Source organism: Eublepharis macularius, chromosome 5 (assembly GCF_028583425.1).
Source record: "Eublepharis macularius isolate TG4126 chromosome 5, MPM_Emac_v1.0, whole genome shotgun sequence".
In the NCBI taxonomy this organism is placed as follows: Eukaryota; Metazoa; Chordata; class Lepidosauria; order Squamata; family Eublepharidae; genus Eublepharis; species Eublepharis macularius.
Genome location: NC_072794.1, coordinates 114,116,171 through 114,132,400, shown reverse-complemented (window position 1 = coordinate 114,132,400; position 16,230 = coordinate 114,116,171). Strand labels below are relative to the sequence as shown.

Here is a 16,230-nt window from a genome sequence, read left to right as displayed (position 1 = left end):
GGGCTGTCTCCTGTCTCCGGTAGTTGCTGCCACCACTGTCTCTGTAGTGGGTCTTGGTTAGGCGGGACAGCCTCCTAACCTCCCTCCTCTGCTAGTGGGCCCAAGCGGTTGGGGGACAATGTGGAACAGAAGATCTTTCTTCCTTCATAAATTCCGAAAATCATTTATTTAACTTCTAACTATACTCAGGCAAATATACAGTGAATGGAAGGAATAAAACAACATAAAAAGAAACCCCTACTCTCTCTCCCTCTGCTTCTCTATACTCATGCCCTAGTTAGATGTTATGTGGGGCAGGCACGATCCTTTGATACCTGGGGTTACATTAGATCTACATCTCCTCTCAGAGCCATCTCTCCCTCAACTCCAGCCACCAACTGTCAACTTCCAACTCCCCTCCACCAACTGTGTGTGTGTTTGAAACAAAACCTACCTTCATCTTGAAAAAATAACCAAGTTCCATCAAATATATGTGCATACATTTGTATACATATATATGTATGCATATATAGTTTATATTTCATTGAAGCCAGTCTGTAGTTTCTGTTATTTTACACCAGAATCCTAAACGGACCATTTCAATAGAATCTCTGGTATTATCCTTCAACCATAGTTCTAAGAACAGGCCTGTTTACATTCAATGAATCACATAGATTTCAAAGACACATAAGCACACTGGATAGTATTCTGTAAGCAATGTCAATGAAGCAAATCTATGGCAAAAGCAGGTAGGGAGGCTTAATGTTAAAAATAGTCATAATTAAAACTAGCAAGTTGGAAACAATACAAATAACATAATATTGTCTTTACAGCCGAGAAGATTCACATCAATGGATTAAACAGAGGCCCACTGTCCCACTATTGCCACAATGTGCAATGAGACAGGGGAGGTTTCTGCATGTCCTTAAAGAGACGGCCTACTCACTGATCGTGGGCAGCTTTTCCACTTAATTCTGGTTTTTCAGCACCTTTTCTGGCATCGCAGGAAAGTGTGGTTCCAGAAAAGGCACTGAAAAAATGGAAGCCAAACAGCCTACAACCATTTGAAGTGAAAAAGCCACCCGTGTTTGGTGAGTGGGCTGTCCCTTTAAAGATATACTGCAACAGCTAGTGTCTAAATACATACACAATCTTCCAGACAACATATAATCCCAAAGAAATTTAAGCCTAGCTCTCAATGACATGGTAAAGCTATGACTGATGGATTGCACGATGCCATCTAGTGTATGGTAGGAGGCTCACATGACTGACTGAATGTTCATATAAAAAATCCCTACACAAGGAAAACGAGATGTTAGGTTAAAGGCCTTGATCCTATTTTCTTTGTGCAGGGAATATTTTTCTCGTGGCAGCACTCACTCCTCTGTTCCCTCACCTGTAATCGGATGAGATACAGGTTTATCATAAAGCAAGAGCTGAACAAATAAGTTTTAAAAAGGTTGGAGGAGTTGCTTTTCTTTTTTCACATGCCTTTGAAAAAGCTATCTCAAAATTGCTTGTACTTCCATTACAGAAAAAAAGTAAAAACTGCCCAGGGATGGCCTTTTCCACTGAAACGGCAAAGTATCAAAGAGCCCTTTTACCTCCCTGTTGTTCTCCTCTCTGAAACAGCAGCTGTATATGGAAGACCATTTTTTTAAAAAATGATCCTGAATCTGAGTACAGCAGTCAGAATGAGAAAAACTCACATTTATCCTCCTCCTCAACTTCTTGTCTTCTACTTGATAAGTATGAGGCAAAACTCAAGCTTAACTAAGGAAGTTATAGATAGGACACGTGATGAAATACACCATGGCCCTACATATGTATGGAGAGGACCAATACACAAAAACATCATACAGGGTGCATCCACAGCACTGCTTCCATAATGTGTAACATATTGGACTACTACATATCCCAAGCAGAATTCTAAAATTCTGTTGCCACACAATTGTTGTCAGGTATTTAGAATCTTGTATGTCCTCCATACTGGAATCCAACAATCCCTACATCATCATCTTAACAGGGAATAACAGACATTTCCTCAGTCTATTAAGATTAATCTCCCATATGGAAACAGTTTTTGGCCATTAGGAAGCTCACTTTTCAGAAATTTTGGTCAATCACAGTTGGCTGAGACATGACCTCCTAAGAGGAATTCCACCTATTCCCAAAGACAATAACTATAATCCGATCAATCAATCAATACAGATTTAGCCATGCAACCTAGCCTAGTTTCCTTGCTTCTCAATTTAAAAATTGATGATGGCACTGTCTGGATTCCAGGGCTCAGTCTTCTTATCAAAGACGAGGGTAATAATAATATAGAATTCTGTGATGCAAATTCGTTTCCCTGGTGAAGGAAGCCTCATATTTCCAGACTTTAACTGAACCCCTGTTCAGTCTTACCTTATCAGTGAGGCATTCTGACTCTTCAGTGAGGAGGTAAACAGTCCCACCCTCAGCCATAAGGAGAGCAGTGTCTGTGGTAGATGAAGATCTTGGCCGGCCCTGGTGTTGATGAAGTATTGCTGTGAGACTGCTATCCTGTGGAGCCTTGCGGACAAGATGAGGGCTGCCTTTCTGGGGCTCCAGGGAGCTACTCTTGGCTCGGCGACTGCCACTGTGCAAACTGGTCCCCCTCTTGATGGAAGGGCGGGAGCGTATCTGCTGTAATACCCTGTTGAAGGCAGTGGGTCGAACTGGGAGATCATGCAGAGACATGGCATAGGAGACCCGGTGCATCTCAGGGGAGCGTTCTTTTTCATCAGGAGAGTCATGATCAGACATGCCATGGTGCTGCTGTGATGACTCCTGGGAGTTCTGGTGCTCCCGTTCTCGGGACCGTCTGCGGCTATGGAAAAGATGCTTGAGGCCATGGCCAAACATAGATCCCTCAGACAGCTGTTGTATCTTCTGTGTGGAGAAAACAGACAAAAATATGGGAAACAGTGTTGTAGCCTGGACTGCATATGGTTTATCTTAAATAATGCAGATCGGGGAAAGTAGCTCATAATAATACTACAACCAAATTTTGTTGCTACCAGCTGATATAGTAGCTCTTTAGAATCATGATCCCATTCACAGACTACAATCTGGGGTACAGTATGTTCCATTTAAAGACCATGAACTGAAGGGAGCTGACATTTCTTATTGTGAGTGATGCCCTTTCTGTAGAAGAATTACCATTCATCAGCACTACTCTGCTAATTTACTATGACAGATTGTTTCCCCTCCCAAGAGGTCCTAGTAGGGTAGCATTTTGAAGTGTGCATTTTTCTGAAATTTTTCTTTTCATTTTAAACATTTTACCTTTCATTATGTTGGTTTTTATACTTGTTCATTTTTATTACATTCATTTTTGTTCCTCTTGGAGGAGATTATGAGAAGAAAAAAAGAGAAGGGAAATGAATAAATGTTTACTTTGGTACCTTTCCCTTTCTTTTTCCCACAGTCTTGATGAACAAAATTACTCTAGATTCAATAGGGGGCAGAAGTGTTCATTTGTTTGGGAATGAATGCATATCCCTGCTTGCCTGTGGTACAAATTAGATTAAGAGACTCTTTGGATGAAAGGATAGCAAAGGGTTAAAATGAATGATCAGCATCTTATGTCTGCAAGGCTGAGTTTATTATTTATTTACTTCATTTATACCTCACCATTCTCCACAAAGGGGACCCAAAGTGGCTTGTATCATTCTCCTCTATTTTATCCTCACAACCACCTTGTGAGGTAGGTGAGGCTGAGAGTATATGACTGGCCCAAGGCTCTCAACAAACTTCCATGACAGAGTGGGGATTCAAACCTGGATCTCCCAGATCCTAGTCTGACACTGTAACCACTGGACCATACAGAATCTATTACCAAGGGGATAATGGTAACACAGTCTGTCACCAACAGAGATATATTTCTTTTGGGGTGGCAAGGATGCTTGAGGGTTATTTCTTATTCATTCTGCAAGTAATTTAAATGCTATGGCTGGACATTTCAAAGGAGATAGCTGCAACTCACAGGATCAATGTCCTTCATTGTAACTAATATGGCAGCTATACTATAGTCAGTTTCTAGTTGGTTTTGGATAACAATTGCTCTCAATTTGCAACAGCATTCCTCAAAGCAAGTATCATCTTCCCAACCTTTTTAATATGCTTTAATAGAAGATGCTTTCTTTCAGTTTAACCTGGCAACTATAATCATCCACTAATATTCACTCCTGCCACTTTGATCCTTTGAACCTCGAATCCCTCCTTTCAACCAGTCTCGTGCAGGCACAAGAAGCAGACTCTTTTGCCCAAAGCAGACCTCTACTGGCCTGAGAGAAGAGAAAGTCTTAAGAAATGCAGTGTGCTATGTTGCTTCTGCCAAACCACAATGCAAGCTAAGGTTACAGATATTCAAGGAACACCTACCCAGGATGCAGCTTATACAAGCTAAGGTAAATGTAACCAAATCCCACGCATAAGTAAATAAGCAGGCCTGAGCTTACTTCACAGAATACATTGTTAAAAATGGTTTAGTAGGAAAGTAGATTTCCTTTTTTTCCAGAGCCTTAGGGGCTTTAGAAGTTTAAAGCCTTAGTTATGGCCTACTAGGATAGGCCATTTTTCCATAACCCAAATTCCTATGCCATGAAAGACTGCCAGAGTCAGGGTTCAAATGCTAGCCGGAGGGAATAGTTTTCTATCCTATGTAGTCATCACCCAAATACCTAAAGTCTGATGTTGGCACCTAGGAAGAAGCAATATTTTCCAGCTCTGCCTATAGCCTAAGCAGATTTCTTTCAGAGAAGATTCACCAAGCAGGCTAGCTCTTGCTTCATCCTCAACATACAAAGTCACCAGACCAGTTTAAGATGATGGCTAACCAAGTAAAGTCACTACAGGGTGATTTAGAGGTGGGGGTCATGAGGGACAGTGAAAATTTTAATGTGCTGACGATATAAAATCAGGCCTCACAACCTTTAGGAAAATGTTTGCCAACCTCCAGACGGAGCCTCGAGATCTCCCAGAATTACAACTGATCTCCAGACTACAGAGATCAGTTTCCCTGGAGAAAATGGTGTTGGAGGGTGGACTCTATGTGTTGGCTGCATTGGAGGGTGGACTCCACTGAGGTCTGCCCCCAAATCCTGCCCTCCCCAGGCTTCACCTCCAAATGTTCAGGAATTTCCCAACCTGGAGCTGATCTTGGCATATCTGACAAAAAACTCACTTTCTAGTGGCTGCATCATATCAATTACCATATCAAATTATCTGTTGGTTCCTAAACTGATTGCCATATTTAGAACTAAGAATGAATTTTCCTCCAAACCACCCCCACGAACTCCTAAGCATGGGAATGAGATTTACTTGTAAAATATGTACACGGATATTAGGAAGACAAGTGTATAGAGAATTCTGTTTGGGGGTAAGAAGTTATTTCAGTCTTCTAAACTCTCAGAATCCCTTGTTTTCATTCTACCACACGTTGTACATCCAGGTTACATTTGCTCATCAATCTGTGCTATATATGGAACAAGGCCTGGATAATCAAGAAACCTGGTTCAGAAGCAAATACCTGCGGTCAAGGATCATATAATGCAAAATCAAGGATTATTCTAATCCAACAAGTTGATTTGCACAAGAAAAAATTAGCTATTTTTATAAAATGTATAATAGGCATTTGGATAAGATCATTTGAAAGGAACTTCTGCACATTCAGTTCTCGCAAACTGGACAAGTTACTTGGAGATACATTACTTCGTATCTTGTTTCATTCATGTATAACGATTAAACTCTAATGTGGTTTCATTATTAATAAACCATACTGAGCTTGGTTATATAGAATCATTCATGCGCAGCAATGCTGAGCTTTTCTGAAAATCTGTCACTGGTGACACAACAGAACCTATTGTTTGCAGAGCATTTAGGAAAATCTGACCTAAGCAGCCCAGTGACAAGAATTCTGCATTAGCACTCTGTTCCAATTAGTTTCAATTAATTTAATGAATCTACAATGGAGATCAGTTTAAAGCATCAAACGTAAGTGCAAAAATAGCTGTCCTGACCAGACTCCACGTCATGCACTGATCATGCTTCCTTGCAGGATCAAATATCAAGTATACCTCATGAAGGCATACATCTTTTCATAAGTAAGCTAAGGTCAAACAGACAAACATGGTCCAACAAACCTAGAATTCAGTCCAAGCAAACACACGGAGAGAAGAGGAGGGCAAGTACCAAAGAGTCAAAAACTAAGGCAGGAAGCAAGAGAGGGAACAGGCAGAGGCTAGTAAACACAGGATAGGGTGAGGAAGCAAGGTATAGGGTATACACTGTTGCTTGGACAGAGGAAATATAAGTGCAAAAGTGAAACGGACAACTCACACAAAGTAAAGCAAAGTCAGGGGCTTTGTAGCTAATTTAATTCAACAGTTACACATAATAGGCTACTTTAACCCAACAGGCATACATATTTAGTTGAACGCTAAAGGAATAACTGCAACTCTAGCAAGAACCCAGCTCCAAGGTTCTTGGCTGTCATAGGACCTAACACTACAGACTCAGTGTATCAGAGGGTATTGGTCAACCTGGCTCCACCAATGTACATAAATGTTGCAGGCCCAAACGCTATCCAAAGGCCACATTACAGCAGCTGATATAAAAGTAACAAACGAGTGGCTTCACAGACAGGCTTGGAATGGCTGGTTCTGCTTTGCTTACAACACATATGATCTAGTTTTGGCTTTAGCACATATCCCTCAGTGGATCTACAAATCTGGACTGCAAGAATTTGTCCCTATGAGAAATCTCAGGATAGCCTGAGCGCTGCCATTTACTCTTAACTAGAGCAACTTTTTAAAGTGACTAAGTACTGAAGTTTTATTTATACTACAATTTTGAACTCTCACATCAGACAGAATGCAAAACAAGGATTAATGATAATTAGTTATATCTGGTAAACAGTGACATTGCACATAAGGCATTAATCAATAATGTATTGTCGAAGGCTTTCACGGCCGGAGAACGATGGTTGTTGTGGGTTTTCCGGGCTGTATTGCCGTGGTCTTGGCATTGTAGTTCCTGACGTTTCGCCAGCAGCTGTGGCTGGCATCTTCAGAGGTGTAGCACCAAAAGACTTTTGGTGCTACACCTCTGAAGATGCCAGCCACAGCTGCTGGCGAAACGTCAGGAACTACAATGCCAAGACCACGGCAATACAGCCCGGAAAACCCACAACAACCATCATTAATCAATAAATTTACAAAACGTTGGTCAAGGTGTTGTTCTTCCATTAAAATAATTTTTCTCAAACTTTTTGAGCTCAGGGCACTCTCTTGGCCCCCCAACTCACCACCAATAACCTGTTTCATAGGTGAGTATGTAGAGATCAATGTGTACATGCTTCTGTGTACAAAGAACTCTGTGCTGGGTTATTCATCCAAATTAATTCTCTAAAGTGGAATAGAACAGAACATCCATGCCCCGACTTGAAACATCATTAAAACAAAATAGAAGCCATTCCTACATTGGAAAGATAGGGCCAAGTGTCACAGCACAGTGCTCTAGACTCTGGTCTCCCCATCCCACCCTTTGAAATCACTGAGAATACAAAGGCCTGGAGCAACCTCACAAGGCAGCCACTCAGCATGAGACTTTCAAAGTAGAACAGAATGAGTTTCAAAGGTTGAGGTACTCTGGCCTTCACTCCCAGCAAGACAGTCCTTACTTCGTTCTAAGAACATAAGAAAAGCCCTGTTGGATCAGACCAGTGGTCCATCTAGTTCAGCACCCTATCTCACACGTGGTCAACCAAGTGTCTGAAGAAGGGGGCTCTGACTCTCAAAAGCTTACACTATGAAAATCTGGTTGGTCTCTAAGGTGTCACTGGACAAAAATCTAGTGGTCAACCAAGTCTTTGGAACCATTAGCAGTCCAAGTAATTGTCCCCACGCACCAGTTACAGACTTCTAGCCTCTTCAATAGTGGCTTCCATCTAATAGAACAGGAGGTAAAGGGGGGCTCCATTCTTAGATTGTTTAGGAGGTGCTGTAAGGCTTTGCTGGGGTTTTTAATAGGGTTTAAGCTGCAAACAGTTGGGTGGAGTTAATGGGGCTTTATCGTATTATGTATAGCTTTAATTCAGAATTGTAAATAGCCTTGAGCCACAAGGGAAAGACAGAGCGTAAATATTTATACACTCAGCCAATTCTTTATATTCCACTAAGCTTAGGGACAGCAGGGAGCATTCTGGTACTGCTGAACACCTCTGGAATCAAGCATGGTCCTTTAACTCTCAGCTGTTTTCTCAAGGGAGACAGGGACAGAAGTACCTTCAAGCAGGGCTACGTGACTGTTTAGTCAGCTTCCTACCTTTGCCAGAACAGAACTGTAAGACATCTGCTTGTCTGTATCCAGTCTAAGTGAGCCTTCTGTGGTCTGACCATCTGAAGACTATCAGTCTCCATTGAACACCAGTTTGGAAAAGAGCACAGAGATACAACTGCTCCCACTTTTTAATAAAAAATGTGGATCAATACAGGTAATTGTATCTTGATTACTGGTGAAACAAAGTCTCCACCGGCCTCAGAATCCTTCCCATCCCTGGAAATTTATGCTTCATCAGTGGGTTGTATGCCCCTTCCCACTTATAGCCTGCTCCACAGTTTGAGAAACACTGCATTAAAACATCAGTGTAGGGACATAAACATACATTTCCCTAGTGATGACTGTCAAATTTACCTCAGGTTCATAAAACCTCAAATCAGCATCCTACAGTTTAATTGAAAATAAAGAACATTTACTCTGCAGCAATTATTTTGTATGAACTAGCCACAAGTCACTCAAGTTCCACTCGCACCCCCTATTAACTGCCCCCATCCTCTCATGAAAAGCTAAAAAGAATTCACTGGAGCAGCCAATTAAATAGCATTGCAAAAAGGCAATCAGTTTCAACTTTCTCCAGGAGACAATCAAAACTAAAATTCAAGATATCCCAGGGATTTTTACCTAGGAAAAGTATAACAAAAACCTACTGTATTGAATTGCTGCTTTGGACAATCATGATTTAAAGTTTATTCTATTTATAGAGTCTCTATGGAAACAGAGCGTACCTTAGGTAGATAAGAACTAAAAAAACCCACCGAGTTCAGCCATCATGGTACAACATAGATTTACATTCTTCATTTGCCCTTTAAAAACACTGCACTGGGAACAGAAATGGTTAGTTCCCACATTTTAAAAATAGACTAAACCAAAACAAAAAAGGAGGCTGGGGAGAGGGGATCAAAAATAGGATATTTTGACAGTAACATACCATGCCTCTCTGTATCTCAGAATTTCCATTTGAAAAAAGGGATACATAACAACTGATCTAACAGGGATTTGTTAGAACACCAATGTATATAAAGTTACATTATGGATTACTCAAAAGGGTCTGACGATAAGCCCCAAAGCAAAGTGTGTCTTGATTACAACACATCTTGCAGAAATAAAAAAGATTAGCAGCACCGGAGCTTGATAAATTGGCCCCATTATTCATTGTGATTACGCTAAAATCCTAACATATGATATGATTGCATCTTCGAGTTTCTCTCCTCCAAAGAGCACTAGCATTAACCTGCCAATCTTAGACATAATTAACTCAACAACTGACTTCAAACCAGAAGAGAAAAAGTGACTAACATCTAATCAATTCCCATAGTATGTGAAATGAAAATGCTAGGCAAATAGCATGTGCAATGTACCAGGGCAGATTCCTAAACTTTTAATCTCACTTTAGATAATCTAATCTACCACTTTGGATAACCAAATGACCAAATTACAAAAAAGCAATTAAAAACTATTCCAGTGGAAATTCATAGATATTAATCAAGTCAACTTTGGGTTTGTACTCAAAGTGGGTAAGTGACTGGCATGCACTCTCATGTGGCATCCACTGATATTTATCATGCTACAGCATAGTAGACAAAACCAATCTAGATAGCCTTAATAAATACTAGCTGTTACCACTGCGGGCACAGAAACAAGATATTCATCACACCAAACTCACACGTTTGTGAGGCTCCTGAGTTTGATATTAGTTATATACAATCAAAGGCTTGTGTGTGTGTGTGTGTGTGTGTGTGTGTGTATACACACACATACACATACTAGTTTTCCTTTAGTTTTTCACTTCAGCTGCTGATCTGCCCCCCACTTCAGCAAAATTGCTGTACCACACTCATACTTTTCAGTTTAAAAAGTGATTTGTTGGGAAATGATGCCCTATGGGGATATCCTTCTGAAGCAAAAACAAGAGGCATCATTTCAGACTTTGGTAGGGAAAAGTGATAGTCATAAGCAAGTATCAAGCGCCCACTATAGAGCAAATTGAATACAAGTGGGTGACCTGCGATGTATTGTGGGGATCCTTCTCCTCCTCCTTGTCCCCCTTCCGTTCGCCTCTTCTCCCCCCTTCCCTTTGTCATTGTCATTCTCAGTACTTGGTCAAAGAGTGTACCTCCCACTGTGCTGTAAGGCAGATGCAGAATATAGGGCCCATAGCAAACCATCAGGCATCTCACCAGACATCCAGTCCTTCTCTCAGGGCACAGTAGTATATGGTAAGACACTTCAGCACAGCAGGAGCTGAACTGCACACCGTAACACCTGTCCAATCCACAACAGATCGAAGAAAACATACGCCACAATAAATCGATGAGTCTTTAATCTGCCACTTTTCACAGCAACTGGCTCCCAGCTATGCCTCAGGAATAGGGATGGGCACAGTCCGCATAACGGACCTAATTTCATCACGAACTTACCCAGTTCGTCCTTCGTGAACACGCGGCCTGTGGGCGCGTGTTTTTCTCACGAAACCGCCGAACATTGGGGCTTTCTGTCCGTGTGTCCGTTGGCCCATCATGCCAGGATTCCCGCTCAAACAATTTCCTCGGCAGCGGTGTGGAAACACCTTCCCCGTTTGGAACACACCAATCTTAGCCCAGGAAACCTTGATTGGCAGCTCTGTCAGCCAAACAGAGATCACCAGCCCTTCTGCTTAAAAGACAAAGCGCGCGAAACTCCGCTCCATTTTGCTGGCGCAGGGACGCGAGTTAGCTTAGCAACTGCTTGCTGTGGGGAAGGTGTTTTTTTTTTGTGAGAGCGCGGCTTGTGCCTTGGGGCTTTGGGGCTTCTGGTGCAAGAGAGCTTACTCTTTTCTCCATTCCGGTTTAATTTTTTTCTCCTAGTTTCTCTAGAGCACTTTTAAAAAAATCATTTTACTGCACTATTGGGTTACTCTGATTTCTTTCTGCGTTTTGAGTCCTTGGGTTCTTCTCGGACTTAAACCCCCCTCCCCCCCCCAAATCTCTTCCTTTTTTCTGGGTTGCCGGTGGGTTCTATTGTGCTGTGATGCCACCCCACTCACAGACCCACAGTGGGTGCAAGGCAGCTTTGGGCTTGAGTTCTTGCCTTCATTCCCCCACGTTTTTTTTTGGCTGCTGATGAGATGCAAGGGGAGGAAGACTGCTATTAGGCTCTGTGAAACACCTACTCTCTGATGACCGGCAGCATGTTTTGGGGGGCTCTCTCTGCTTCACTCCTTTCAAAGCCTTTTTAGTGGGTGACTTGGGGGGACATTTCCAGCCTGGCTTTTGAGGTGCAGGGGGGAAGACTGCTACTGGCCTCTGTGAAACACCTACTCTCTGGTGACCGGCAGCTCGCTTTGGGGGGGCTCTCTGCTTCACTCCTTTCAAAGCCTTTCACTCCCTAAATAGTGGGTGACTTGGGGGGATATTTCCAGCCTGGCTTTTGAGGTGCAGGGGGAGACTGCTACTGGCCTCTGTGAAACACCCACCCTAGGACCACTGGCAGCAGGTTTTGGGGGGCTCTGTCTGCTTCACTTCTTTCTAAGCCTTTTTCACTCCCTAAATAGTGGGTGACTTGGGGGGATATTTCCAGCCTGGCTTTTGAGGTGCAGGCGGAAGACTGCTACTGGCCTCTGTGAAACACCCACCCTAGGACCACTGGCAGCAGGTTTTGGGGGGCTCTGTCTGCTTCACTTCTTTCTAAGCCTTTTTCACTCCCTAAATAGTGGGTGACTTGGGGGGCATTTCCAGCCTGGCTTTTGAGGTACAGGGGGAAGACTGTTACTGGCCTCTGTGAAACACCCACCCTAGAACCACTGGCAGCACGTTTTGGGGGGCTCTGTCTGCTTCACTTCTTTCTAAGCCTTTTTCACTCCCTAAATAGTGGATTTGTATTTGTATATTGACGAAACAGTGTAAGGCACATGATGACTGAGCTTTACAAACATATATTATCCTCCTCCCGACAACAAGCCCTGTCCCTGGCACCTTTTAAGTACCTCCTCTTTTTCTTGATATGATTTGTATGCTGACAAAACAGTCTAAGGCACATGATGAGCTTCCTTGATGGACTGCATCACCTTTGGTGAAGTGGGTTTTGTCAGCGACCGTCCTGCTCTTGCGAGCGCAAGGGCCCCTCTGAGGGTCAATCCCCAAAGTCCAGTGAGAAGTAGGACAGTGGCCCAGGTCAGCTTGCTTGATAGCAAGCAAGCTGACACACCACGTCACTAAGGTGGGACTCGTTGTCCACTGCCCAAAGAGGCTCCCTCTGAACAGGGTAGCATAAGTTTCCCTCAAGGTGTGGAAGACATCCTTTCCATCCCTCCCGTGCCTTCCATTCCAGCAAGGGGCCTTTGAATTGCTACATGATCCTGTTGCGGAGTTGGCTTTCACTCTAGTACATTCATTTCCCATCATGGAGAGTTGGTCTCCTTGCCCCCGGGGAGGGCATCTCTTGTTGATGCAGCCCCATGTAGGTGGGTTTTGTGGGCAGCCACCTCTCCTGGACAGGAGCACAAGTCTCTCTCCTTCCCCCAAGGGTGGGTAAGGGTCAGTCAGAATAGGGGAGGGGAAGTTGTTGTTTGTCTCTTTGGAAAAATGATAATCGAGGAGCATTACATGAGAACCTTTGGTGGGGAAAGTCGACTGAAGTGAAAATCTGTGGGAAAACCAAGGCCTTTTCTGACTCGAACCGGTTCTCGAACCAGGCCCGGTCCGTTAAAAGTTCGTGGTCCGTGGAAGCCCACAAACCCCGAACCGGCGGTTCGTAGGCAAATGCCGGTCTGTGCCCATCTCTACTCAGGAACGTTTAAGACACTAGGATTCAGAACACTGCCCTAACTGTATTCTGAGGTAGAAAAATAGTGAGAGGAACAAGTTATTTACTAGTTTCTTGCTCTGCAGCAGATGGGGGAAAGGTGTCTGGGAAAACAGCCTTGTTGCTTGAGAATTATGTTTTCTAGACAGCTGGTACATCAAGTTAGTTAAAAATGGAAAGACATCGTGCAACATGCAAGCTAAGATTGTACTGCTAAAAAGATCTGGAAACCCATCACCAAAGTCAGATGATTTTTCAGAAATGCTATTAAAATTCCCTTATCATGGTTAGCTTTCAGTACAATCAGCTGGGACCTTCTTTGTGTATGAAAGATGAATTGTCAGCCTTGATGGTTTTCAATATGAAGACCAGTGGTACTGGGATGCAGAACCCATCGTTCTCCCACAAGTTACAATCCCTATGAAAACTAAGTCGTATGAAAAGCCTTTGTTCTGTTGGCTATAATGACACTGGTATCAAAAAAAGAATTTCCTTGCTTATTTCATTAGGGATAATTGCCATTCAGAATTAGAATAATAAAGGGGAACAAAATTATACCACCACTCATAGGAAGACTAGTATACAGGAGCCCTTGGAGATCTGGTTCACTCAAGCCCACAGCATAGGCTGAACAAGCAGCAAGATACAGGGAACTGTGTACTCTACCACAACTTGTTGGGTAGTGCTATTGAACATGTTTGCACCCATGTTCTCCTAGTCCCTACAGTGAACTACTCAGTACTACAAACTGAAACCTTCCTAGGGGTGTGGAGTGAGTCTGTCCACTAAGGCAGGTCACCATTCTCTCCTGATATGGCAGGTCTCTAATAAAAGCGTTGAGGTCTTGCTTAGGCTTTGCATGGGCAACCATTAGCTGGGCTACTGTTCCTAGCTCGTGTTTCATTACCTTTAATATACTCTTCAGGGCTTCAGTCCTTGTTACACAATCCTTCTGCTCCCCATCCTGCTGACTTTCTAGGCTGCCAATGGCCCAGCATTACAACTTGTTCGCACATGATACTATAAGTACAGTGGAGGTATATGCGTGAGCCAAAGAGTTGTCCCCATGTCTCACAAAATATATGGTCAACAACACACTGCCAGCAGCCAGCTTGACAATTATGGATTCCCATTTGAATTGCAGACAGACCATCTGACCATGCACTAAGACCATCTGCAGAGGCCCCATGTATGCAAGTAGCTACATTATACTGAGTCAGACCTATCAAGGTCAAGAAGGGCAACTGGCAGTGGTTCTCCAAGGCCTCACGTGGAGGTTTTCACATTACCTTATTCCTTTAAGCTGGTAACACCAGACCTTTAAGACTTTTGTTGATCCAGACTTTTTCTTAAGTTTGTTAAGTTTGTACTGTGGTTGATTTAAACATTTTTAATGACCTCAGCTGCTTATAGTATAATATTTTTAATAATACTGGTAATGCTATTGATTTGATCTTGCTTTAAATTGTTTTATGGGTTGCAAGCTGCCTCAAGGGCCATGGGCAGAGAACACAGGGCAAAAATAACTTAAACATAAATAACCATGCTATTGGCAAGTGGGTGGGGCTGACCAGGACAACAATAATTTATTATTTTAAAATATTTACACATTGCTTCTCTTGTTTAATCCAAAACCACCCACCCCAGTCACTGTTGCAGCACAAATCTTTCTTGCACTACAACAGCTGTAGGAGACAATAAGATTGGACAGCCTGGTTCTGACATCTAGCCAGTGTGAATTGTTGCAAAAGATGCACTTCCAGACACTGTGCCATCATAATGACAACTGAGGGATTAGATTGACATTAAGTGGAAGTAACGCAGCACAAACCCCCATGTAGCCATCTGTAACTATGCATGCAAGAGAGGGGACAAGCTAGACAGTGACTGATAAATGATTTTTGCAGGGTGGTCACTAATTTTGCCCTTCCAGAGATCAAGCTGGTACCTTTCATGCTGCCTGACAGCAAATATATTCAGGTAACCATGGGGGACTTGGCTCACCTTGATAATGACCTTCCAAGCCTGAAAAGCAATAGATTACTTTTGCCCAGGGCGTACATTTTAAGCAGACTATGCAAGAGCTCTGACATTGGACATTCTAATCTTCACAGGTAAAGAAGGGCAAAATGTCACACCCACCCACTCCTGCTATCTTAGAAGACTAGACATGAATGGATTCTGACAGAAGTAGGTTTCTAACGTTTAGTTAAGTAAAACTCTGAAATACTCTCTCGGTCACAGTTGCAAAGACATTCAGTTGTTTTAATACTGAGCCAAATACAGTTCTAAAAAGAATGTTATAATTTCATTCACGGTCTCTTGGGAAGAACTTCCCTTTATCACCCACATTTTGAAAGGAATCCCCCCCCCCCTTCATGAGGTAAGGATGGGCAATTTTTTCACAAATTTTGCACCAAATTCAAAATATATCAGGAGTTATAGGACTGCAGCTAATTAACATAATTTACCCAGTATTTTAATAAACACGGCAGATGGTGAATTATAGATGGTGGACACATTGCATTTCTACGATCATCTATTTTTGAAATCATACCACTCAAATGTGAAAATTGTGAGTCAGTCTCTGGCAAGTTTCGATACATGAACTTTGACAAAGTGAAAGCTGAAACCTATCAGCTTTAAGGCCCTTAGCATTTTCACTATCAGATTTTCAATGCTGATTGCTGCAACATCTAAGGCTACCAGTCCCCCAGCGGGGGCGGGGGATCCCCTGCTCCCAGCCTCTACTCCCTGCTGCCATTCACTTAGCTAGTGGGGGGGAAAGGCCTGGGGAACGGACCCAGGAAGCAAAAAACCTGCTGGGCCAGCACACAGCAGGAATGCTTCCGCTAGGCGTGACAATATCACTTCCATAACTGATGTCAACATGCCCAGTGGCGGGCATGCTCCCATACTTCACAAGCCCCCATGAAACGCGGGAGCATGCCTTGCAGGAGTGTGCACGTGCAAGATCACTTGTAGTAAATGCCAAGACCCTCCCCTTCTACCAAGAGAGTAAGGGGATCCGGCAACTTCAGCAACATCATGATTTTAAAAGTTACTTCTTGTTTTCCAGTTTGCACTGCAAATCTCTTGTTCATG

General features: G+C 42.9%; 1 protein-coding gene across 1 annotated transcript in view; it reads right to left on the bottom strand.

Moving 5' to 3' along the window:
• The window catches only part of TMCC2 (transmembrane and coiled-coil domain family 2), an 86,550-nt gene that overhangs the window by 58,008 nt on the left and 12,312 nt on the right, over positions 1-16,230 (bottom strand). Inside the window, exon 2 of the mRNA XM_054981849.1 lies at positions 2,389-2,895. Coding sequence (XP_054837824.1) covers positions 2,389-2,868 — 480 coding nt within the window. The 5' untranslated portion in view covers positions 2,869-2,895. The remainder of the gene's footprint in view (positions 1-2,388; positions 2,896-16,230) is intronic.